General features: G+C 47.1%; 2 protein-coding genes across 16 annotated transcripts in view; both read right to left on the minus strand.

Moving 5' to 3' along the window:
- Nucleotides 1-4,709: 4,709 nt before the first annotated feature.
- Nucleotides 4,710-12,933, minus strand: OTX1 (orthodenticle homeobox 1). 5 transcript variants are annotated; one of them, XM_040458301.1, is made up of 5 exons: nucleotides 12,420-12,933; nucleotides 11,238-11,308; nucleotides 9,437-9,643; nucleotides 8,274-8,425; nucleotides 4,710-7,009 (listed from the first exon to the last, which is right to left on the minus strand). In XM_040458301.1, the coding sequence occupies exons 3-5, from the start codon at nucleotides 9,531-9,533 to the stop codon at nucleotides 6,191-6,193; spliced, it is 1,068 nt and encodes a 355-aa protein (XP_040314235.1). In that variant the 5' UTR covers nucleotides 9,534-9,643; nucleotides 11,238-11,308; nucleotides 12,420-12,933; the 3' UTR covers nucleotides 4,710-6,190. The 5 variants fall into 5 exon arrangements, with proteins under 5 accessions (XP_040314235.1, XP_040314234.1, XP_040314233.1 ...); XM_040458300.1 differs by lacking the exon at nucleotides 12,420-12,933 and adding an exon at nucleotides 11,670-11,866; XM_040458299.1 differs by lacking the exons at nucleotides 11,238-11,308; nucleotides 12,420-12,933 and adding an exon at nucleotides 10,304-10,392.
- Nucleotides 12,934-16,087: 3,154 nt separating this feature from the next.
- Nucleotides 16,088-25,815, minus strand: part of EHBP1 (EH domain binding protein 1) — a 364,778-nt gene continuing 355,050 nt past the window's right edge. For all 11 annotated transcript variants that reach the window (XM_040458288.1, XM_040458291.1, XM_040458287.1 and 8 more), the window contains 4 exons: nucleotides 25,041-25,140; nucleotides 23,837-23,910; nucleotides 17,421-17,535; nucleotides 16,088-17,192 (listed from right to left, as the gene is read on the minus strand). In XM_040458288.1, the coding sequence (XP_040314222.1) occupies nucleotides 17,102-17,192; nucleotides 17,421-17,535; nucleotides 23,837-23,910; nucleotides 25,041-25,140 (380 nt within the window). In that variant the 3' untranslated portion in view covers nucleotides 16,088-17,101. The remainder of the gene's footprint in view (nucleotides 17,193-17,420; nucleotides 17,536-23,836; nucleotides 23,911-25,040; nucleotides 25,141-25,815) is intronic.

The following is a 25,815-nucleotide window of genomic DNA, read 5'->3' on the forward strand; positions in this document are numbered from 1 at the left end:
CTCTGCATAAAGGTCAAATATCCATGCTTAGGAAACAAGATGACAGACTTTTCCTTGATGCTCCTTTGATAAAAAAATATCTACATAAAGCATAATTCTTCCATCAAAAAAGAAATTACAGATTTTCAAAGGCCTATAAAACTTCTACATCCTACGACTGTAATTGTTTTTCTGCCTTAAAAAGGTATCCCTATATTAGTACTCACTATTCTAAAGGATTTAACAAAAATCCCTAAAACACAGACATAATTTATGTAACAAATTTACACACTGGTATTGTAATCAACCCCAAATCTACTTTTCAAACAATTTAAAAACATGTTCCTCCATGTAAATTTTCTGTTCCGCTTGAAGTTTACATATGTTTTACACTTTCTGTTCTATGTATACTTCACAATAAAAATTTTTAAGTAAATTTTAAAAAGAAAATTTGATTCCTACATTTAAATAGCTATGACAGACGATGGTATATCTCATAAGCGTTCAGAGCTTTGAACATACATGAGAATATTTGCATACTAAAAATATTTTACAAGCTCTTTAGACACCAAGTTGTTGAATCAGAGGCCATTTATTCCTACATTTTCATTAATCTAATGCAAACTATCAAAATTAGTTATTATTTATATTCCACTTCAATCCTGAAAAAAATGTGACTCAAGCTCCTTATAGCCTAATTTTACAATCCACGTTAAAAGAATTTCTAAAATTTTCTAAAACAGTTTCATAAGCTGTCCAATAAAGATTAACCTTTGAAATATGAAGTATTTATGACCTTTGGAATGAAATGGAACTTTGTGTCTTTGATTATATTAGCCACCAAGTAAATTGTCCAAAGGGGATAGGAGGCGTAAAATTTTTAGAAACACGATAGATTGTCAATGGTTAAATTATGATGGGTCACCACTGATTAAATAGAGCTTAGTCCTATTTGATTAGAAAGAACTCCAAAATATTTTAAAACATATCCTTATCTTTGAACTAACAGTCCTAGAAACCTGAATGTACAATTTCATAGAGAGATATACATTTTAGTTGTGAACACACGTACATATCTGTGCTTCATTTTTTCCTAAGAAATAATCAGATGTATTAAAAGCAGTTTCAACTTCGTCTAGATTATGTAACTGCCATTTCACCTAAGTTACTGAAGGATTTTTGGAAAATATTTTTAATTTTCACAGGCTTTTGAAAGACTGCACCTAATGTATTTTAAATGAAATCCAACTCATTTTTAAAGCATGATTAAACAATTAGGTCAAAATGGCATGTCACCCTCCCTCACAAAACAATCCAATTCTTTTTTCAGATATCAGTAAATATCAACAAGATAATTAAGGCATAATTGCTTTTTCAGGAATGGTTTACTAAACACAGCTAAATGCAAAGCCTCTCCTTTTCAAAAAAAAAAAAAAAACCATATTCCAGACACTCACACATTTAATTAAACAGGTTCTTTCTTAAAGATAATAGAGATGTTTTCTTGTTGTATTCACCTTTTAGTTGCTTTCTACTTTAATATTATAATGTTGAATATAACTATTCTTTAGTTAAATCTAATCAGTTTTTTTTCATTCTTATTTTAGACATTAAAATGTATGGGGGAAGGGAAAAGAAGTGTGGAAAATATAGAATAACTTGAGAATTTGATAGGTTTTCAATTAAGGAATTTCATAAAGATATCTTGTTCTGTTCTTAAATTAATTCTGCATCAGAAGCCAAGTGATTTTTTCGGTCTTGAATAGTAATGATACAGATTTTCTCTACCAATAATGTATATATTAACTACATTTAATATATCGGATACAATTGTATTTCTGTATTTCTAAAGAAAATCTGAGAGCCTGTTAAGGCTTAATTAATTACATCAATAACAATTCTGCCAGAGTAAGTAGTGGTTTTATCATTTATCTTGACAATCGAAAGAAATCTGTTTATTTGTGAAACTGCTATTTTGAACAAATACATGAGAAAACTAGTAATTTTCTTTTGACACAAGAAATGACACCACTGCTTTTTTAGCCCAATAATGTAGCAGACATGAATTTGCTGACATACAGTGTCTTTTTACCTGCTTTCCCGCTCACGTAAATACTCCATAGCTTTAACGATTTTTTCCCCCTCAAAAAAACTGTTTTCACAATCTAGGGAAACGTCTCCATATACTCTCAGTAGCTACTGAAGACTGAAAAGTTCTACAACAAACGAGGTTACTTCACTGAATCTTTTCAGAGCTTCAGTAAATGAATGCGATGCTCCCACGACAGTTTTAAGTTTTAAAATTCCTTAAAAATCACCAATAGGAGTTATCCTTTAAGCCTCACGGCACCGCACACGTGTTCACTTCAGGGTGGACTTTTCTGCCCCTGGAGTTTGAGCAGAGAACACAAACTAGGAGTAAAAAACACGAAGATTTCGTTGGGTGCTCAACGAAAGAAAACTGTTGAGTAAGCAACTGTCTTCGCGTTGCTAAATCTCCTTAAGTTGCCTCACTTGTGTCACGAACACCCAACCCAAACAGAACAAACCTCTCCCCTCCCGAGAAGGGCGAGCTGAATGAGAGCGGTTCTGCCCATTAACAGGTGGCCGGGCCGGGAGGGGCCTTCCGCGCTCCCGCCGCCGCCGCAGCCGCCGCCGCCGCCCGGAGACGCCCTCCCCTCACCCGGCCTGGCCACCTCGGGACGCCCCCGCCGCGGCCACGCACCCACCCCTCTCCCCGCTAGCTCCCGCGCCCTGGTGGCCTGCGGTGCCCCAGTGCCTTCGGGCTCCTGGTTTCCACCCAGCGCCACGGGCCCTCGGCACAGCCGGGGAGGCCCTGGGAGAAGCACGTGCCTCTTTTCGAAGCCTCCTTTCCCCGGGGCGGGAACTCCCGCCGGGTCTCCGCGCGCCCGGCCGCCGGGGCCCGTCTGCTGAAGTACGCAGGCGCCGAACCTTCTGGACGCCGCCGAGTGGCCGGGCCACGGGGACGCGTCTGACCTACCCACCAGCAACTTGGCCCAAGTGTGAAGTTCTGGAGCGCCCCAGGCCAAGCGGGGCCAACTAACAAATGCGACCGAACGGAGGCCCAAGGGTTTGAGTACCTTGCTCCGGAGGCCACACAGTTGTCCGAACAGGCGCAAAGCCGGGTCTCCTGGTGTCATTCCCCCGAACAGCCAAGAGGACCGCTGCCCCCCTCCCCCAGAACCCGCCTCGGAACTGCGGGTGGGGGCAGCGTAGCACCCCATTCATTCTAGCGCCACTGGCAGCTGCTGCGTGAACCGGGGCGGGACGGGCAGGGTGGGCTGAGGGGAGCGCCCGGGAAGCCCTCCAACCCGGGTGCCCAGGCCCGTGCAGCGCGGGCTGGAAGCCTCCTTGCCCCGGCCTCTCCGGCACGTGCGGGCCCCGCACCCGAGGGGCCACGGCACACCCGGCGGGTCGGCCTTGGCTCCGCCTTTAACTGGAGGCGCTGCCCAAGGCGGAGCCCGCGCGGGCGCGGCCCGGCCCTGCGCTCGGGGTCTTCCTCCGGGGGCGGCGCCGGCGGGCCGCGGCTGCGCCCTCCCGCGGGCCTCTGCTGAGTCGGGGATAATGGGTTTGTTGGAGTGGGGAGGCGCAGTGCGCCCGAGCCGGGCCTACGGAGTCCAGAGGGAGGACGCGGCCGAAGAGGCTTTTCTGTAACCGGAGCTCGCGGCCCTAAGACCTTGCTCCGCGCGGGACTCTGAGGGAGGGCTCGTTCTCCAAACCCGGCCTCGCGTTGTGTTCTCAGGTCTTACACGGAATAAACAGAATAGGGTGTGTTGGTCACTTCGCAGGAAACTTTTCGTTGTTTCCTTATTTCCTTCCCGTCCGTGGGCAAGTTGAGCAGCTTCTGGGCCTTACACCCAGTAGGTTTCGGGCCGAACAGAATCTGGACAGCTCCGGGTCCCTGGGTTTTCTGGACGGATCATCCCACCCCATCCCCACCTCTTTCCTGGTCTTCTCTCAGGACAAGATGGAACCGTCCTTTCCGACCCCCTGCTGCAAGTGGGGAGTCTTCTTCCCCTGCCAAAGTGAAACGCGTCCTTGTCGGCTTTCCTAGATCTTAATGTTTGCGTTGGAAAGAAACTTCACAATACGCAAAAGAGAACTTGGCTACTTATGGCAAGGGCCTGGGGGTTTAGAGGGACATCTTAGCACATGAAGGAATGACTCGGATCCCCTAGTCGCCGTGAAGCCACGCGGGACAGCTCAGCAGAAAGGAAGGTTGTCTGCTGCCAACATGCAGGACACGGATCGGTTTTTTGTCGTTTTGTTTTCTTTTCCTTTTGGCTCAGCTCTGAAAGCATTACAGAGCTATCCTTTCCCGCCTCCCGACCCTCTTTCCCTCCCCCTCTTCTGTCTGGTGCAGGCAATTAGGGTGAAGAAATCAGTGCCAGGTTCCTGCCTCTGAAGAGAAAGGAATTGCTTCGGGAATTGAGTCCTGACACCTGTCTCTGTCCAGGATGGCGAGAGGGGATGCGGGGTCAAAACGCCCGCGGGAAGGGGCCGACCTGACTGGGAGGGGAGAACACTCCCTAAGAGACCATCTCTGGAGACTCCTTTTGCCACGTCCTCCCTCCCTATCATTTGGCCTTCTGCTTCCCACAGTTCGTTAACACGCGAGGGTATTAACACGGGACTTTTTTTCCCTCCTTTTAGGCTCCCCGAGACCAGGACCTGGGGGCTGGAATCAGAAGAGCAACACTGACAAGCCGTTCATTAATTTGCATTTATTTTCGGGAAATAATGTAGATAAAAGGGGAGGAGGGGGACTGCCTTACATTTCAACAAGTAATTTGTGATCTTCACATCGGACAAATCAAATTTACAAATTACTTTCCCACCTACTGGACGAAAAGGCCAAAGCCAAAATTGATACACAGGCGCGGGCTCTCCGCAGATTTCGGAGAATGAAGGTGCACTAAAAACTCACTAGACGAAACAGGGTTGTTTAAAAAGAGAGAAACCGACAGAGGAATTGGAACTAGGGTTTGGGGCCTGGGTTGACTTGTTTGTTTTTCCATAATGCCGTATTTTTGTTTGTTTTTTGTTTTGTTTTGTTTTGTGATTGGTCTCTACACCGGAACTGCGACTCTGTGCTTCGACCGGGTGAAGGGCTCAGCCCTGCGTCCCCGCCCAGCCTAGCCCCCTCCCCTGTACCCTGACTTGGTCGTTTCCTTCACACTCTCGGACCCTCTCTATCCTCCGCGCCCAGCTTCCTGGAACCAAAAGGTTCTCTTTAATAAACACACAGAGGGAGAAGGTGTGAGAGAGCAGGACAGCTTTGCAACAACTGAAAAAATAAAAGCGCCATCGTTTAAGGAAGAGACGGAGGGGGACAGAGGGAAAATATTTTTTGCTTTTGTTTTATATATATGTGTGTATATATATGTATATATATGCTGTATATATCTTAAAGTTCTATTTCCTGGGCGCTAAGACGAGATATGCTCAGTTCAACCAACAGCAACTAAAAAGTTTAAATGGTCCCTGGAACGGACCCGACTATGTACAGCATTCCCGCCGAGGCGGAAGCTTGAGCCAGTTCTACGCAGGGCGGGGCTGTGCGCGAGAGGCTAGGGACGCGCTCCTCCCTCCAGCCGTGCCCCAGCGCATCCCGCTGGGGAGGAGAAAACGCCGGAAAGCTCTGGCCTGCAGCCGGGGAGCGGGACCGAGGGCTGCTGAAGGGGCGGTAGTCTGCAAGCGAGAAACACTTAGTGGTTGTTTTGATTTGGGGTAGAGTGTGGGTGCACTCCAGTGGGCAGACACATGCCAGTTAGTGATTCCAGTGTCCAGAAAGAATAAATAAAAGTGTACGGTTCAAACAGAGAGTCAGAGCAAGAGCCTCCGAAGGCTGCAAGTGCATAATAACTGCCCGGAAACACCAGAGGAGAGTGACTTAGGAGTTCGTTAGGGGATGAGGAAGAGAGCACACAGCTCTCCCCATATAGAACTTGTGGGCCAAGCCAAAGCACCTGTCCCCTCATCCAAGGGGTGGGCGGGTCTGCACATCCCCCAAACAAAGTGGCAGAAAGATGAGGGCGGCAGTGCAGGCAAAGGGCATCTTTCAGGGGCATGAAAATTCAGGTCTGCAGAAGCCGAGGCAAAGGCGGGCGGTGCAGCAGCAGCAACAGGACGGGGACCACGGAGGGCGCAGGTAGTTGCGTTTCATCTCCTCTTCCTCCCACTCCTGGGCTCACAAGACCTGGAACCGCCATGAGGCTTGGTCTTTATAGTCCAGACAGTCGGGCGAATTGAAGTTGAGTTTCCAAGCCGAGGAAGCAGCGGCGGCGCCAGGCTCCTTGTAATCCAAGCAGTCGCCAGAGTTGAAGGCGAGCCCTGAGCCGCCGTAGCCCTGGTGGTGGTGGTGATGATGGTGGTGATGATGGCCTGAGGACTGGCTCAACGGATGGTGCGCGTGCGGATGGTGGTGATGGTGGCCGGCCATGGAGGAGGGTGCCATAGGGCTGAGCTGGTGCGGGTGGTGGTGCGAGTGCATGGGCGCTAGATAGGAGCTGCAGTCCACGCCGCCAAAGTAGGAAGACGAGGGCGCGGGGTAGCCCTGCCCGTAGCTGCCGCCCTGGCCGTAGGACATGGGATAAGAGGCTGCAGCCGAGGCGGCGCCTGCAGCAACCGAGCGCTGCATGCACGACGCGTTGCTAGGCGCGGCCAAGGGCTCGGGCACTGACACCGACGCGGGCGCTGAGCCCGGCGAGATGGAGGCCGGACTCCAGATGGATGAGGCAGCCGGCGTACTCAACGACGACGGGACTGCCACCGCCGGGTTCCCGCCCAGGCCTGCCGCCGCTGCCGCCGCTGGGTTGGCGGAGGCGCTGGATCCTGAGCTGGAGGATGAGGCGGAGCTGGACACAGCGGGAGGCGTGAACTGGCCGCTGCTTTCCGAGCCCGAGCTCTCCCGCACCGGGGACGACTTCTTCTTGGCTGGGCGGCTCTTGGTCCCGCTCCCGCTCTGCTGCTGCTGGCGGCATTTGGCACGGCGGTTCTTGAACCAGACCTGCAGCGGGCCGAGTCAGGGAGAGGGTGTCAGGGGGGCGAGTAGAGCCTGCTACTCCCCGGCCCCTGTACCCACCGCCCGGCTTAGGATCTCTTATCCCTCTCCAACGGCGGCCTCCACCCCTCCTCATCTCCCACCGGGCCAGCCCCTGCCCCTGCGTTCCCAGCTCCTCCGCCCTCCCCCAACCTTCAGATCAAAGATCTTCCTCTGGCAAAGTAGGGACGTGCACCTCCCCACCCCCAGCGCCACTCTGCCCTAGGGCGGAACATTCGCGTCTGTCCAGCCAGAAGTTCAGCCATGTCTAAACTCTGCTGTTGGCTGCTTCCCAACAGCCTCATGTATGTTTGGAGGCCCTGTCTTCTATGAATAGAGCTGAGGAAACTGCGGAGAGGCACGAAGGAGCGCGCAGGACAGTCACCAAGTCTGAGGTGGGAGGCAGTCGTCCCCTGGAGGCCCAGCGTTGGGCAAAGCGAGAATTTGAGCGGATGCAGAAGCAAGGCGGGGAGGCTGAACAGAGGCAGTACTCGGGGGACTAGGGAAGGAAGCCTGAGCAGAATTTCGTTGGGCTTCTTGGTTCCAAGTGGGGAACCAAATGGGACAAAGTTCTCACTTCTCTTGGAGGGCCCTGGTACATGGCACAACATTCTTGGTTCTTTCTCGAGCCTCGAGGGAAAGCAGGCGAGATAAAAGGCCCTTGAGGAGAGTTCTGAGTTATAATCCAAACAGTATTTTCACCGCAAAAACAGAAACAGCAAAGCCGGTAGCCGGGTTTTGTGTTCGGCATCCTCTCTGGGCAAAGGAAACATCTAATCAAACCTGCGCCACCCAGGGAGCGCACTCCGACAGGGCACCAGGCTCTGGCCAAGCTCCACTCTTCCATTTCCAGGATCCCCGGGATGCAAGGCAAGTGCGAAGGCACAATTCAAGACCCCAAAGAAAACTGCCAAATCCTGGAATGGCCGAAGAAGCAGGGGCAAGTGTCGGGCCCTCTGGGCACTTTACGTTAGGAAACCTTGCTTATCCTCCCAAAATCATAAAAAGGATTTTCAATACCGAAGGCGCCCTGGGACCAAGGGTCGAATCCAAGTGCTCTAAGCTAGTGCCTTTGACTTTGCCCCTCTTCCAGGCCCGGGCTGAGCGCTAGGGGGAGTCTGACAGGAATTGCCCAGTCTGTAAGCCCGCCCCACACCAGACCACCCTTCCCAGGCCCTCTCCAACTAGTCCCAGAGCCCCTACCCTGACCCAGGAGCCCTGGCGCGCACACCTGAACTCTGGACTCCGGCAGGTTGATCTTGAGCGCCACCTCCTCGCGCATGAAGATGTCAGGGTAGCGAGTCTTGGCGAAGAGCGCCTCGAGCACGTCCAGCTGTGAGCGTGTAAAGGTAGTGCGTTCCCGCCGCTGCTTCCGCGGGGTGGCTGAGGGAACACGCGGGGGCGCCTCGGGTCAGCGGTGGCCACGCGGACCCACGCTAGAGGACGCAGATAGGCCTCAGGCAGGCCCTGTGCGAGGCCGTTGCAAAAGAGAGCAGAGCTCCAAGCGAAAGAAAAACTCCCCCGGGAGGCGAGCCTGAGAGGCCACAGGTGGGAGAAAGTACATGCGTGCGACTGAGAACCAGTGGGTCTTCAAGACTTCAGAGTTGCCCCTTCCCTACTTCTCAGAGGTTAGGAAAGGAAAAGAAGTTATATAATCTCTCTGTTTTCGCCCCCTTGCCCCCAACATACCCCCTGGCTGGAGGATGGTGAAGGGGTGCTCAGAAACACCGCCCGGAAAACACTTTCCGAAAGAATACATGGGGGTGAAGGAGTGGGAGCTAGGAAACAAAACCAAACAAAAAGCCAGGATTCTGCTCAGGCTCTCCACATCCACAGTGCAAAAGTTGGTGCAAACGACCCATGTAGAGGACAATTTATTTAATTAGGGAGAAAGAACCCCTCTTCCTCATCTCTGCCAGTCATTTCTCATGAGAAAATCTTGGCTCTTCCTGTTAGGGCCTAGAGAGTGTCCAGAATCCTCACTCAATATTGGCGGGGGAGTGGGGAGGGGGAAGGAATAGATACACATAGTAACACACACACACACACACACACACACACACACACACACACACACACCAAAAAAAAAAAAAAAAAAAAGGCAGCCCATGGGAAACTGCCCGAGGTAAATGCTCCCTGTGCTGGTGGTGGGACCACAACAGGAAACAGGTTGTCCGTGTGGCCAGGCTGGGAAAGCACACATTACACTACTTCACTGCCCAGGCCCAGTTCACCCAGCGGTGACTGCCCTGTGAGCTTGCAGCCTGTGGTGCATTGTAGGCATACTAGCCAACCGGCTCCCTGGGCCTGCTCAGCGACAAAAATGTGTGCTCAAACTCAGAGTCTGGGGATCCCCAAGATTTGCAGGGGCTGGGGGCGGGTACCGGTGCTCACCGGGGTAGCCCACGGAAGGATGCAGGAGGTCCATGGCTGGCCCGGCCAGGCCCAGCCCGTTCATGCCGTATGGGGGTTGTTTGAGGTAAGACATCATGCTAACAGCTGGGTGGAGGCGCCCCGACGGATCCAGGGGGCCGGGGCCTGGCGCAGTGCGGGGCTCCCACTGCGCAGTCCTTCAAGCTCTTTGGCGCCTGGGGGCCCGGCCTATGGAGACAGGAGACACATGTAAACAGTGATTGGGAGCCATCTCGGCTTCCTTGTCTTGTCTGAGGCAAGGAGCCACGGAATGGGGAGGCTACGGAACTTCGCGAGGCGGTCAACTCGGCTCTATAAGGCCTTAGTCTAAAAACCACAGCTTCTTTGAAAAAAGTAAGCTTTTCTGGATCATCATCTACTCTTTTCACACTTGGAAGGGTAAAAGACACTCCTAGGATGTCACTAAGAGTGAGGAGAGGTTAAAAGCAGGGCTAAGCTGGAAAGGTCGGAGCCTGAAAGGCGGAGTGTACAAGGTCCCAAGTCTAGGCAAAATTCTGGTCCGGTAGGAGCAGGCCTCAATACTGCAAAAGCAAACGTTTACTCCGCGCCAGTGAGGCAGGCTGCCCAGGGCATAAGGGGTTGTTTCCTTTTGTTTCAAACGTTTTTGAAAGCGGGACCAAAAGGTAGAGGCTCCAGAGAGCCAAGGTGAGGCACTTCGGGGAGCTCGCAGCGCCTGGGCCTCTCTGAGATGCATTACCCACTTAGAGGAATACATTCCTTCAAAGGTCTCTGCCACTGGGTCCCGGCCCCAGAGCCCACAGCCACCCCTCTAGTTAACCTCTCTGTGCCCAGACTTTGAAAGATTGCTCACCGGGAATCCCACCACACCTTAACCGCAGTTACAGGCCCAGGGCCCGCAGAGGCGGCCAGAAGACGCAGAAGGGGCCACTGTAGAGGTGGCGGCTCTAAGACGCGGCGGGAGGTCAGGGGCGCCTGGCCACCGCCGCAGGCCCTTCTTCGCGAATGCGAGCGGGTCCTTCTTTCTGCCCGGTCCTGGCTGCGGACAATGTCGTCCCGGCGGAGGCTGAAAGGTGACCCGCCGAGCTCCCCAAAAGGTCTCACGGATTTGGGAGGCCTCAGTGCAGCGTTCTGGTGTACTCCCTTCCTATCCTACTAGATGAACCCGCGGCCCCATAACCCGATTGAGACAAGTAGGCCTCGGCGGCAGAGCTCGCGCTGACCCGCACTGGAAAGTCGAAGCCTCGCTTCCCCGGTTGCCTCCAACCAGAGGCGCTATTCTCAGAGGGGAGGAAATAGAGCTGGGGGAGTGGGACCGGGGCCCCCCGGGGTACCTGTCGCTTCACCCCGCGTCGCGGGAATCCAAAGCAGGCCTGGGCCCCGGGCTAGGAGTTCAGGGAGAGCAGTAAGAGCTAAAGAAGCCACCCTACTCCTATCCATCAGGACCCACGGTCTGGGCTGGGGGAACACAATTTGCAGGGAAGGGTAAGAGGGAAACAGCCAGGGCTCCAGGGCCCAAAGAGAATGGGACGTCAAAACGCGGCGTCTCTGCTAGGCTGCAGCGTGAGTTTTCAAAGACTTTCTTCAAACTTAGCACTTGGTTACTTCGGAGGAGGCGGGGGAGGGGGCGCGGGGCCAACGCAGAGATCTCGGGTCGTCCGCACACCAAGAGGGGAGCGAGGCCGCTCCCCAGCCCCGCCCACCTGCCGGGGACCCAGGAAGCGGGGGCCCGTTTGAGGAAGGGGAGGTAAGAACAACCGACGAGCTCCCGGAGTCTAGGGCGGCCCCACGGCTTTCTCCTTACCTGCCCTCAGCTGCCGGGGCCGCTCACCATCTACCTCGCGCCCTCACACAGACCCGCGCGGGGCAGCCAACCTGCAAAACAGAGCGGCACAGGAATTACTCGCCGGGCCGAGCGGCTGGTCTAGGATCCCTGGATTTCTTTCTTTCCCAACTTCCCTCCTTCCTTCTCTTTCTTTCCAGTGGCTTTGTGCGTGTCCCTCCAGGTTTCACTTTATTGCACAGACACTTTGTTGGCAAAGCCCTACGCGTTCCCGAGACACTACCTCGCCCGGGACCGCGCCGAGGGGCCGCAAGGGGTAGGGTGGGGGTGAAAGGGGCAGAGTTGGGAGGTGGCTCGCGGTTGCAGTTGCACTCCCGGTACAACGTGGAGGCGGTGGGGGCTGGGGAAGTCCTGCAGAGGCACTCTGCAAACTAAATAAATCGAGCGATTTACCTTGTCGGAGTGGCTTGTCTTGCCGGGTTGTTTAGGTGATTGGAAATGTAGCCTGATGAAGATTGATCACCTTTCTACTGCCCTCCCCGGGTATGTGAACGCGAGGTGAGTGCGTAACGGGGCTATGCTGCCAATCCCCGGCCCCGCGCGGGCTGAGTGACAGGGAGCCGGGCAATGGCAGCACGAGCCGGGGGTTACCTCCATGCGCCCCCGCCCTCCTCCGCCCCCTGCACCCCGCCCTCACCGCCCGCCCGCCCCGCCCCGGTGGCGCGCTAACTCCAGGGCTTGGCTGGCAAACGCCGCGCAGAGCGAGGCGAAGACAGCGAACGCTGCGCCAGAGCCCCGTCCACAGAGAGGGACGCCGGTCCTGAGGCCGCCCCGGGGTCCCCGCCCTTCCCTCGCCCTTTCGGCGCCCGGCAGGGAGTGGCAGAGAGGAGGCGAGGTGCTGGAGAACCGGTTCCCTCTCTCTCTCTCCCGCGCGCCACCCGGCTCGGCGGCCCGGCTGTGGGCTCGAGGATTCCGGAGCCGCGGGCTGGAGTGGAGGGGGCCCCCGGCCCCTCTCGCGGCGCCGCGGGCCCCAGCGTCTTCTTTCAGCGCGCCGCCACCTGCAGACCGACGCCGCGGGCGGCTCGTGCTGGCACAGGCTACTTTGCCGAGCGCAGGAGCAGCTCTAGGTGCGCAGATCCCGCCTCGGCGCCTCGGGATTCCCGCGCCCGGAACGGCACCCGCAGGGGAGGCTCCGCCACTTACCTACTCCTCGGTGTCTCCTGGGGTTCACAGTCCCCACGAAGGGTGTTTGCAAATCTTAGACGCTTCTTCTGAAATGTTGGAAGCCAGCGTCTGCTACCCCTTACACACACACTGCTTCTGAATCGAAAGATTCTGATAGGAAGGAAACTTTCTCTTTCATACTCATTCTCTGTCTTCTTCCCGATCTCCTTCTACCAGGGACAGTCTGGTGGAAAACGTGGCCACAGACCCCTGCCCTCAATTTCTTTCTCACATACCGCTGAAGGAACCTTCTGGGGTTTCCCCGGATTGTTCGTACTGGCGAAGCCCGTTTCCCGGCCGAACAAACTTCTCAAACCCGTGTGCCTGTGTGGACTTTTCAGAGCGCCCAAAATATGTTTTCGCCCCAACCCTGAGCAAGGCAATTCATGTAAGTGGCACCTCCTTCTGAATATTAGGCGCCACTTTACTCCCTTTCGAGGAATTCCTACTCCTTTTCCTAATCCCCCCTCCCCTCCATCCCAACAGGCGGAGTGAAAAGTTTGAACAGGAGTAAGTGTAAGGGCGAGTCAAGGAGCCGCCAGGCGCGTCGCGGTGGGGAGCGCCAGCGCTGCCGGGGCCGCGAGGTCGGGCACCGAGAGCGGACTGGGCTCTGGGTGAGGAGGAGGAGGAGAAGGAGGAGGAGGAGGAGGAGGAGGAGAAGGAAGGGGGAGCCCGCTGAGTGAAAAGGGGCCGCGGCCGCCGCTCATCAAAGTGCTTCCCCCTCCCCCAAGCGACACTTTCCTTTGGAGTCCGAATAAAATACGGTAACAGAATATGATGGAGGGCACACTGTTTCCTTAACTGCTTCTCAAAGGACCCGGGAGATCTTCTTAGGACCTTTAATAAGGCTTTGGTCGGTTCTTTTGTTGATCTCTCAAAATCAACTCCTTCTAATTGAAGTTGGAGCTGAAAGCGAGCTAATGTTCAAAGAAAGTGGCCGCCAGACCAACGAAATTACATTTTTTTTTTTTTTGACGATGAGGGAACATCTAATCAAAGGGGCAAAGGAGGAGGGGTGGGAGTGGAGGAGTATGAAGGAGAAAAGGAGGTTTTACAAGATCCTTCTCTGGTTCACAAAAGTCAGCGACACGGGCGCTTCTCTCCAGAACAAAGACACCGCAGCCCATTCACAAAAGGGAAAGAAGGAGAGAGAGAGAGAGGGAGAGAGAGAGAACAATAAAAGAACGAGAGAAAAGGAAAAACATGAGAAAGAAAAAGCTTTAACGGGAAAGAAACTGCTCAGAGCGCAGCGCTGACCCGGGCGGGGACACAACTTAGGCTCTCGCAGGCCCCCGCGGATAGTAGCCCGCAAGGCCCGCGGTTCAGAGCCCCTGCGATGGTGCAAAGGCTTAAAGAAAGAAATGAAATACACCCGCGCCTTCAGTTCTGGGGAAAGGCGCGGGCAGGAGGGCACTAGTTTGTGAGGGAAGGCTATGCGGGAGTCCTGGAGTGCGCGGCGAAAGCGTCTGCGTCCTCAGCCCGGCGCTGCCCTAGCCCAGGCCTGCGCGCTCTGTGCCTGGGTATAGCCGTCCGGTGCCGGGGTGCATGTCCGTGTCCCAGCCCCGCAACCTCTCGCACTCCTGCCTCCTCCGCGCGCTGTTTCGCCTGCAGCTGCAGCGCGGGGCCGAGGTCCGGCGCGGAGAGGTGGGGCTGCTGTGCGCGCTGGAATGTGCTCAGGCAGTCCCCAGGGCCCGCCACGCGGGAGTCCGGCGCTCTCGCTTCCAGATGCTGCCACGGTCTCGGGGAAGTTGGGAGGTATCAAGTAGCACAGTCCCCCCACCCCCCTAATGAGAGTATTTATCTAATCCCAAATTGCAGGCGAATTTTCTTAATGCTCAACCCATAAAACCCCGGGATTAAGAAAAGAAAGAGAGGGAGAGGGAGGAGTGCTGAGAGGGAGACAGACTGAGATGAAAGTTTCTGGTACGCGGCGTGGAGGACTGAGGCGGCCGTCGCTAGGCAAATGTCCAGGTGGGAGACGCTGGGCCAGAAGCCGCGACCGTTCCAGCAATGGCCGCAGGGCGGGGAGGGGAAGAGGGGGGCATTCCGGAGGGAGAGCACGTCCACCCAGCTCGAGGCCCCCGGGCCGTGGAGGGGGAGTGGGAGTTGGGCCCTGGGACCCGGATCCAGCACCCAGGTGACCTCGAGGCCGGGCCAGACTCTGGGGGACACTTGGGACAGTGGGAGGGGTTTTGGCTCCGGGGTCGTGGGATCCCGGCCAGGGGCGGAAGTTCTGCATCGGCCTGCGGGCTGTGCCCCAGCCAGCCTGCTGCCAATGCTCCTCCTCCCCAGCGACCCCCGGGCCCATAGCTTCTTTTCCCGCAGCGCGGGCTTTCTGGTTCCGGGCCTCTCGGTACGCTGGGCTTGCGCCTGCGCTCGGCGGGCAACCTCTGGGCACAACGCGACGAAATCGGGACGCGGAGCCTTCGCCCCGGGCCTGACCCCACTAGTCCCAGGGGTCCGCGCTCCGCCGCCGCTGCGGGGCGTGCGGGCGCCACACAGCAGCCCAAATGGAAACCCCGCGAGGCTCGGGACCGGGGCAGGAGGGACAGCAAATGTGGGGCTGGGGAAGGTTTGTCGCTTGACAGGTCGGAAGCGGCGTGGGGGAGCCGCCTCTCCGCGAGTCTCCTCGGGAGGGAAGCTTCCCCGAATCTAGCGTAAATGGGACGGTGATGCTGGCCGCCCAAGCCCCAGGCTGCTTGGGGCTGGCGATTTCATCTGCCTGCTTCCCAGGGGTTAGAGGAGGGTTCTGAGAGCTTCCCCCAGAGAGCGGCAGCTAGCTCCGCTCTCTTACTTGAATAAAGAGGACAAAAACTCAATTTCATTTAGTTCTGATAACTTTTCAATAACTTCAATCCTTGTCAGGAAGAAATTCTACCGTAGGAAGTTTTACCATTTTGAAAGATTGGCCAGTTGAAGGCGGCTGTCTACTTTTCGAACGCGATTTGTGTGTGTGTGTGTGTGTGTGTGTGTGTGTGTAGATTTGTGTGTATATTTACATATATGTATGTGTGATCTAGGCTAAAGTATAAATGCTAGAGGACTGTTTTCTCTGTCTCTAGACTTGTTGAACGAGCCTGCTTTGTTTCGGACACCTCTTAGAGGAGTGATGGAAACTACCATAAAATCGCCAGTTTTTTTCTGCAGCCTAGAACTTCTTGTTAAAAGTTCCCTTTCCCTCATCTCATACACACACCTGCACGCATGTATCCTCCCTGCCGACAATAACCTTTCTTTCTTTCACTTCAGCACCTACAGATTTGCAGGTTATCAGAAGTCATAATTTTTCCTAATGAGTGCAACCTTATTAACAATTGAAAATAACGTGGAAAATTCGTCAAGATATTATTAGCATTTTTTCAGTGCCGTGGAATCACAAATTTCCTTAAATCTTTAACAGAGATGACCCTTCTTGACAAAAGAGAATAGTTTACACTGCTTAAGAAAAATATGACTAATTGTATTTCAGTTCGCATTTGTGTGTCAGCAGGGCCCCTTTGGGATCGTATAAACTTACTCAGCTCCAAATACAGCCTAGTACCTGCTCTGCATTCAAGAGGACCATTTTCTCCCACATGAAGTCCTATGGATACAGGAACTTCTCAAACCAGTGTCAAGTTTTCATTGCAAGGAAGTATCAGCAGTGGTTAAGGTAAGAAAGTTTCCGCTTTTATTGAAAATTTATATATGACTCAGTATTGTAATAAATAAACAGATAACCATTTTCACACAAAAAATGACAGTGCTATGCTAGAGAAGAAAATATTAATTGGGGGACTTACTCATAGTGGCAAGACAGACTTTTATCAATACAGAATAAATATTAACAGCATTCTTGAGCCAATGTTGAGACCCAACAAAATGTAGGAACCAAGCTAGATGTAATAAATAATTATCCAGAGCAAAAGATGGCGCATTCTCAGATGATAAGACCGTCTTTGTAAACTGATGCATGTCAATTAGCCCCATCCTCACAGCTCACCTTCAAATCACAGGACTTGTCTCAGGCTACATTAAAGAGCCATCCTCTAAGGAAAGCAGAGGACAGGAACTCTATTATCCTTACAGTGAAATGCAAAACAACTGCAGAAAATCCCACTGGTAAATAGAACACAGTTTAAGAAGTAGATTGAATATGATCTAACTATAAAATTTAGGTAACAGAGTCAAGTGTTACATATGGCAGGACTGGAAAAAAAATCATTCATGACATTTTTCTTACCCCCACTTCCACCCCCCTCCCCACCATTTATGCTATCAACAACAACAACAACAACAACAACAACAACAACAAAAATGTTCCAAATTGTCCTCCCATCAAAAACTGAGGGGAAAATAATAAGAGAAAGGTTTTTTTTTCTTTTTTCTTTGAACAGCCTCTTGAACACTCTCAATACCAATCACTCACAAGGTATCTGTGCAAATTTATTTCACATGATTTCAAGAAAATGATTAACTCACACACACACAAATCCCTAAACAAAGCTATTTTGGAGTTTTGTATATTATCTGGCAAAGAGGGAGGAAAAGGGGTGGGGGTGGTGGTAAAGAAGTACAATCCAGCCCCGAAAAAATGTTAAAAGTTTTAAATCAACAACGAATCTGACATTTTCTGGTCGGGGGACCCAGGATTAAAATATTGGGAGATTCTGGTCCGGCTGCTATTGAAGAACACATTTCTCTTCTTTCTTGGCCATCTTGCCTTTGTTTTGCTCCAGAGTTCGCTCCAAATGCTCATCTTCTTCTTCAGCCCTGGAAGTCAAACAGGAAATACATTTATTTTTCTACGTAGAGGGCAGAGCTGCACTCCCCTCTCACCCCGCAATCTGAGCCCCAGCGGGAATAAGAATCCTGGGGCCAGCACGGGGAGGGGGGCGCTGCCCCCGGCCCACTCGAGACCTCTGGACTGAACTTTCCACAAACTTCTCGGCCCCTGGGCTGGCGGCAGAGACTCGACCCCCGACCCCACTGCCCACTCACTGCTTCTCCTGCGCGTCCAGGTCCCTGACGAGCGCGTCGCGCTTGTTCACCAAGGCCACCAGCTCATCCAGCAGGAGCTGCTCGCGTCGCTTCTGGGCCTCGGTTTTCTGCCAGTCTGCAGAGGACGGGAGGCTCGTTACCCACCCGCAAGACCTTGGCAAACCCGCCTCCCTTCCCGCCTTTTCCAGTTGCCCTGTATCTCTCCGCAAACCATGTTACAGAACCACTAACTAGTGTTTTATGGGGTAATGGCCGTCCTGAAGAGGATTTCACCCTAAAACCCCAATTCCTAAATATTTCTCACAGATGGAGATGGCTACGGCTGGGCTGGAACCTGCAAAAGAGGCCAGGTGTGAGCCGGTTGTCAGCCGGAGGTGCGCACCTGATTTTGCCAAAGAGGGGGTAGGGAGAGCCGGAGGCCCAGAAGAGATCAGCCCGAGGGTTGGGCGCGGGGGGGGGGGGGGCGTGGATAAATGAGGGGGCGGGAAGCAGAGATGGGCGATAAAAATCGCTCTGAAAAGGCTGGAGAATCTGCTTGAGAACCTATCCTTCTTCCCCCACCCCCATGCTCACCCCATACAGCCCATTCTTCGCTAATTTCCTCTTCGCTCTATTTTAGCAGTTGGATGTATCTCACACTGGGCGCCATATGCTTCACAATAACTTTAAAAGTAGTGAATCGGCTAATTAGCATTTTTCTTTGAAGTAAAAAATAAATTTGCTCTGCAATATTACACTGCAGCTCTCGATCGCATCACAGCCAGTTTTCTTTTGGAGAGGTTTGCTGGGTGGTTTAAAATCAAAGCACTTTTGCAAAGGAAAAATTACATACTTCTTTTTGAAACCCCACGTTAAAGGTTGGAAAATCCGATGGGCAGTGCGCTTTCCATGGGTAGTGGCAGGGTTTTCGAAGGTTTTAGGACCCCATAATATATTTCTTAATCTTCGCTGGTCTGGTAATTTCCTTAAGATGAGCAGCAGTTTCGTTTAATAAAAACAGGACCAAATCGAACATTTAAAGCACTTTTAAAACCAAAGCCAACTGCTCTCTGGCCAGACTGTAAGGGCTTGTAGCTGTCAATCAACCCCCAGTCTACCCCGCCTCCCTCATTAGGAAGGTAAACAATGAAAAGAAGAAGTAGATGATGAGGCAGATAGCAGAACAAATGAGGACCTAGAGGGAAACAGGACACCAGCTTAAAAAAAAAAAAAAAAAAAAGAACCAACCCTGGCCACTGCACTGACTCATGCAGCCCCCTCCCCCCAGCAAATGCACTTTCCAAAAAAACAGAGAGGAGTGCAATCCTTTCGGGTTTCTCTCTTCTCTCTCCATTGCCCTGGGCAATCATGTTAAAACTCACATGGCTGGTGCTTATTCAGATAAACCTAACAATGCACACCGCTGGTTACCATGTGAATCTTCACAAACCACACAAGAATGTGCTGGTTCAAATCCCCCCGACCCCCTCCAAAGCAAAATTTATTCAAGACAGCAAACTGCTCAGCAGCTTTATGAAAGCAAATGGTGCTAGAGGGAATTCTATCTTGTATTTACAAATTAAAAATTAGATGCATCATCATGCAATAAAGGTTAGAATAGCAGCAAAAAGCTAGAATGGCTTATTCAATTCTATCACTATTCCTTTCTTTATAAGCTCAAATACATACATACATATATACATATGAAACATGCCATGTATTAATTATCCACATTTGATACAAAAATTACACAAATAAGGACATTAAATAACTGGTCACATTACGCGTTCTTGTAAAAAGAGAAGTGAAATATTCTATAGCATGGGAAGGAGTAAAACTATTACTATGGAAAGTTTTTTCTGAATATGAGAATTAACAAAAATAATAACAAAACAGCAACACTGAAGAAAAGCCATATCTACCACAATTTATTCTTTGGATTTAAATGCAACTGTGGTCAGGAATGCTAGACAATTTTCTAATCTGACTCCTGTTCTTAATCAGTCTTACTCTACACAGCAGAAAAATTAATAGACACTCCAGTTGGAAAGATCTTTAAGGTCATCTAGTCTAATTTCAGGTAACTGTAGTTCTAGAAATATTAACTCAGAGAAAAATCTGCTAAATTTGTAGAAGATTTGTAACTAAATTTTATAATTATTAAGATTACCAGTTTTGATGAATATTAATTTTTCTACCTTCAACCTCAAGAAATCATTCATATTATAAGCTTTATAATTCTTCCAAAACATTTTGATAAGAGCTTTACAACTGGGAAATAAATTTCCTCCACCATACACTTAAAAAATATATTAAATTGAAAATTATAGAAATTTTTAAAACCAAGAAAAAATAAATTTTAACAGACCTATAATTTTCTTAATTAAATTGTTCTTTCTCTGTACTTGACCAGTCACTTTTAAAGCTTTAATTAATAATTAGAAATATCAAGATAAATAAGGCTTTTAACACTATGGATGAGAGAAAATTTTCTTTTTTAACCACTTAAGTATTGAATAATTTTTAAAAATCTTAACTTGTTCCTAGTTCAATAATGACATTTCTGTAACAATAACAAAAACATTTTTTAGTTATGAATATTTAGGTTATTTTCACCATTTCACAAATTTAACTGACATTAGAATTTAAAATGTTGCAGCATAAATTTAAGGATTTCTCATATTAAATTTGTCATTGCTACATTAGTATCTATCTACAAAATATTAGTCAACTGTAGAGGAAATAGCTATGTGCAGTGAGTAGATTTTATACTAGCAAGACTACTTTTACTTGGCATTTGCTTTCTCATGGGAGTATATTTATACACACACACACATATTTGAATGCTGACTTGGGAAGTTAAGTAAACTATTTTGATGATTTAAAGAAAAATTTAATAATACCTTTAAAACTGATCAAGGTTTACATTTGTATGTTCATGGCTAAATTTAAAATTTTTTTAAATTCCCTTTTAATAGCTTCACCTAGATGTAATGTCATGTTTTAAAAACCTGCATGTAAGTCTATGTGTTACCTGTTATGCATTTTAAGAAGGATTACTCACCTATAACACCAGTCACAGCTAGCTAGATACACTGACTTTGACTTGAACAGACTACAATGTAGCTTCTGATTAATTTAAAGATTCCAGTGTACTTTTGCTACAAAAGCCATATCCTCTTGCAACAAATAGGATTAAGTTTTGATGCTGCATTTGAGCCAAAGTGTTGAAATAAAGAGATTCTGTTTATGTCCATCTGCACTGAGCTGTTTTGTTAATTTAAAAATCTGTTTTTTATATATAGGGCCAATTATTCATTCCCCGATTGAGTTTATTTGCTGAAGTTGATAATTACCTTGGAAAAAAGGCAAAAGAAATACCTATAAATACTTCGATAGAAAGGACCTAAAGTTCTTGTAGTAAACCTTCAACCTTGCCACTATAAATAAGCCTGGCACTTTGATGAAAATTAACACTAGTTTTGTAAAGAGCACATTGGGGGATTGCAGTCAAGTCTTATCTTTAGTTCCAGTCAACTAGCAATCCTGAAAGAGTTTGCATCATCATCAGAGCAGGCCATTTGATAGGATTCTACTGCTGTACCTAATCAATCTATGGAAGACTGTGGCTGTGCTGTGTAACAAAGCTAAAATAGATTTACAAATGGGGTTTTAGGGGATAAGCTCCTCCACAGGATTACATATTGATTTTAAATATAAAAAGCTTATCATATAAACCATAACTACAAAAATAGTGAACCTATGCATAAATCCCTTTAGAAGAGCACCCACTTCAAACTCTAAGCCAAGAATAAATCAAGATGTACAAAATCCTAGAGAAGATCCATTTCTTGTGCAGAAAATGAACATACCACTTTCTAAAAGCCCACCCCAATGTGTGCAGAAATGAATTTATCTTTCCTGAGGGGGCATTAAATAATCTGGAACAAAAAAACTATAGGAAAAGTATCTAAAAGATGTTTGTTAGCTTAGGGGATCCTACAACTTAGCTCAGTAGAGTGAAACTCCTGCTATGAAAAACACCTCAAGGAAAAAAAAAGGCAAAAAACAGGCCAAAGTGATTATGGATTTTCAGAAGAATGGATATATTGAATTTTTTTCCCTCTCAACCAAGCTGTTAATATTTCTTTCAATGTGCTATATGGCTATTAACATTCTGTGCTTTTCTCCTGGTAAATGGTTTTAGCAGCAGATTTATTTGAAAATATTTTAGTTTACTTATTATGAAAACCATCTTATGGCTACTAAATAGAAGATAGAGGAAAGAAAAGAGGAATGAACCTTGAAACAAAGGAAGGCAAAACAAAACCAACTAGTGTTGCCTATTCATGTGTTTTTCTGTGGGTTTTAACACTCCAAAAGGCTACTGAACTGTATGTGCGTACATTCTAAAGCCTGGCTCAAAGGACACTGTATTCACAGAACTGATCATCACGCAGTCAGTACCTGTCTAGGACAGCCCAGCCCATGCACTGCCCAGGCTAGTGGGACAGGCCTCTTACTAACAAAGTGTCTTTATTTGTCATCAACAGGCTGCTTTTTTCCTCAAGTCTCTTTTTTCCCTCAACCAGCAACAGAAACTGGCACAATCACATATGGAACAGTGACCTTAATTAAACAATAAAACAAAACAGAACAAAACCTCACAAAACTACCAATTGTATTAAAGGTGTTTGAAGAAGAAAAACACTCCCCCCCCCCGCGTTAAAAATGACTTTATACTGATATGTAGAAGAAAAGGCAGATAAAATGTTAAGTTATTCAAGATTGCAGGTTTGGTATATAGGGACAGGACTGCCCATAAAAATGAGATCTTTTAAATGTATCATGGCTCTCCTTTTAAGATGGTATTTGGTAATAATACTGGTTTGGGGACAGAAGTATTATCTGCCTTAAAAGTCAACTGTATTGTATCAAGCTGTATTTTTGGGATAATTTAACTTACTATACATGAGAGAGTGTTTTTAATACTCTGTATTCAGTGTAATGTATAATGAATCTATAAAGAATAAACTGTATAATGAGTCATACATTATACATACTATATATACATACATTTTATATTACACATACATATATATGCCATATAAATAGTATCTGCTATACCCACTTTTCAACTATTTAGCTTTCCAATCTCTTTTAAAGGCTACATCATGACTACAAAAATTTTATCAAGAGGAAAAATACCATTTAGCCTACCTGTGCGTTTTATTTCAATGGCAAGTTTCACAGAACTTCTTAAATAATTTTGACAAATTCTATAGTCATTATCAATTTATAATTTGATACATTTGGATAGCCATTTGAAGGAAATTAGTTATCTGAAGGCTTTTAAATAAGGTAAATCAGATTTCTAAATGAGGATATACAAACGTTGTCAGTCATATTTATCAAATGAGATTACAGATACAAAAGTAATTAAAAATAAAACCTTTATACATGGATAAGATTACATTTAGATAAATAGCATATAGTTTATTTAATCACAATATTAATTGACGTATTTAAAAATATATATGGTTTCATTTGGCTCTCCCTTAAAACTTAAATTTCTAGTTTCTAAACTAATTAGAATTGGCTTATTATGGATCAGGTACCTTATCAGGTAAAGAAGGAAATTACTATGGACAGTCAATGGGTTAAGAGGTCAATATAGAATAGGAAAATCAATTTGCATTGATTAGACAAAAGGTCCATTTTACAGAGCCCAAAAGGATTAGTTTTTAAGTAGACATCTTTGAACTATAAGACATTTGCAACTAAAAGGTGTAAGGAGAACAGCATTCTTAAACACATAAGAATTTTTTTTTTTTAATCACATATAGTAAATGCCACAGTTAAGCTAGCTGATGTTTACTGATGTTATGAACCATGGATTACTATATAATTCATTTAAAAGCTTTATGAAAAGAATGAAAGTGTTTCATTTATCTCCTATGTCAATCTTTGCCTGAATATTCATTTAATAGGAGTTGGGATCTTAAGAACTATAGTAGATTGCAGACATATTTCAGTGTTGACATCAATTAAATATTAAGGTAAAATTTAGAGTCTGATGTGAAAAATCAAAATGATAAATCTTTCCCCAACCTCCCTTGTAAAAACAACCTTAAATTTCACATAGTAAAAGGTAATTAAATCATTTCACTCCTTATATTTTCCACTTAATGGACATTTCAGCTTACTGACAAGAGTTAAGACAAGTTTGTGTTTACTAGCGTACATAATGAATATCTACCTGAATTATGGTTCTTAGGTTTTACATGACTGTTGCTTTCTGACTCTAAGGCATTATCTGTAATTCCTGTTGGTTCCTAGTCAGGCCACACCTAGTGAGACCAGAAGTGTATTACACTCTTTAAATCTCTTTGACAGTTGACACTTCACATACCTCACACCACCACAGCATTTCTTACCTTCAATGGCTAGCATTGCCCGCAATTCCCGATTCAGCAGCTCATACCGTCGTTCTAAATCATGCTCTTTTTCCCTAGGCAAGTTGCAAAAGTTCATCAATATGCTAATTACTAAATCATTAAACACTTAAAAGAACCTTTAGGTTACATTGATTTTAGGACTCATAACTGACTTTTCTCTTTAACTTTAAGCTACTCCAAACAAATGATACACAAACCTAAAACCTTCCTTAGGTTGAATATTTACTAGTGCTATCATTTTTCTCCTTCAATTTTGAATTGCACAGAGGTATAGTTTAATCTTCAGATAAGTAGTCTCATTCTTCAACGCTTCTTCTATTAAGTGCCAGGTATAAGGCTATTTTGTAAAATATTTATCATAGTTCACAATAAACACTCTTTTGTCTAGACCACCATGTGAAAAGAATATAAGAAACATGTAAGTACTACCAGTGAAAATTTAATACAGAGACAATTAAAAATCCAGGAATAGTTGAGTTTTGTGCCTCTTCATAACTCTTTTAATCAAGTTCAGGAGTGGCAGAAATGACAAAAATAGAGGTTCTTGCTAAAATAAAACATGTAAGCCTGCTCCTTCCCACACTAGGTGGCATAATATAAGAATATTGCTAGTGAAGAGAAAGAAACACGCATTAAGTCCTATAGTGAACTAAATGCTAAAGACCAAGAAGGCTTACATTTGGTCTAGTCTCCATTTTACTGTACACAAAAGTGATCTTTTTATGATTTGAGGAATCATCCAAATTTAGGGTAACATCATCTGTGAAATACAAATGTACTTTTGTCCATATTAAGAATTATTTCCATTTTTAACTTAAAATGTGATGTTAAATAAAGTTTAATTTTATTTCTTCTCCCCTCTAACCCTTAATATATATAATCCAAATCTCCTTTTTTTTGTGCACAAGGGTTTTATTTCTTAAATACATAAATTTTTTATATTCCCTGGCTTTCTATATGATAAACATTTTTTTCAGTATATATCACTATTTTAAAAAACTCACTGTTCAGATGAGAAATTATTATATACAATTTTTAATTTTTATTTTTATATAAACTATACTATAATCTCCTAGGAAAGAAAATATTAAGCCTAATTAAATTGAAACCCCAAAGAAGGCAATGACAAAAAGCCTAAGATTCATTTGTTGTGGGAAAAACAAGCATAAGCATGAGTACTTACAGGAGAGAAAGCTGGTTCATTCTCCTTATTAAGGCATTTTTCTTATTCACCAACATAAACCATTCCTGCATCATAGCTTCTTCTTCTTCTGTGTTCCTTCCTGTAATTCAGCAAATTATTTCTTATTATATGACAGTTTACAAGCCAAGTAATAGTTTAGCACAAGTGTTTTTTTTTTACATGAAACATTTTAGCTACCCCAATAGTACAAATTAGACTGTTTACAATAACATAATAAAGTCCAGGGCCTGAAAAATTAAATCAACATCTAAAAGTTCATAAGCCAATCTTAAAGCTGGTATTATTCAGCGTGTATATTTCAGTCCCCCTGAACATATCTGTAGATCATACTAACATTTAGTACAGTAAAAAAAAAAAAAAAAGAAAGAAAGAAAGAAAGAAAGAGAGAAAAAAAGAAAGAAAAAAGTGTTCCAACTTTTAAATCCTCCCCAGAGGCTGACTTGTTATTATATTTTAGTGAGGAACTCATGCCGCTGACAGACATATGGTCATGATAAACAACAACAACAACAAAAAACAAAAACAAAAAAACCCACCAAACATTAAAAAATCATTAAAGATTTTTGTGAAAGCTTCCACTTGTAACAACTTGTTTTTTTTCTTATTTTCCTCCCCCAAAGTACACTAAAGATACATATTCATGTATCTTTCTGGAACTCATCATTCCTAATAGGGTAAACACATGCAAATCATTTAAAATATAGTATAAATGACCAGGCTACAAAAAATACTTTTAGCTACCTGTGAAAAGACA

This window comes from Herpailurus yagouaroundi, unplaced genomic scaffold (assembly GCF_014898765.1).
Source record: "Herpailurus yagouaroundi ecotype Mexico unplaced genomic scaffold, PumYag 221, whole genome shotgun sequence".
Lineage (NCBI taxonomy): Eukaryota > Metazoa > Chordata > Mammalia > Carnivora > Felidae > Herpailurus > Herpailurus yagouaroundi.

Coding starts and splice junctions, on each gene's coding strand:
- OTX1 (XM_040458301.1), bottom strand. CDS start 9,533: ATGATGTCTTACCTCAAACAACCCCCATACGGCATGAACGGGCTGGGC. Junction 8,426..9,436: donor TCCTTCCGTGGGCTACCCCG/GTGAGCACCGGT, acceptor GTGTTCCCTCAG/CCACCCCGCGGAAGCAGCGG. Junction 7,010..8,273: donor TGCCGGAGTCCAGAGTTCAG/GTGTGCGCGCCA, acceptor GGCCCGCTGCAG/GTCTGGTTCAAGAACCGCCG.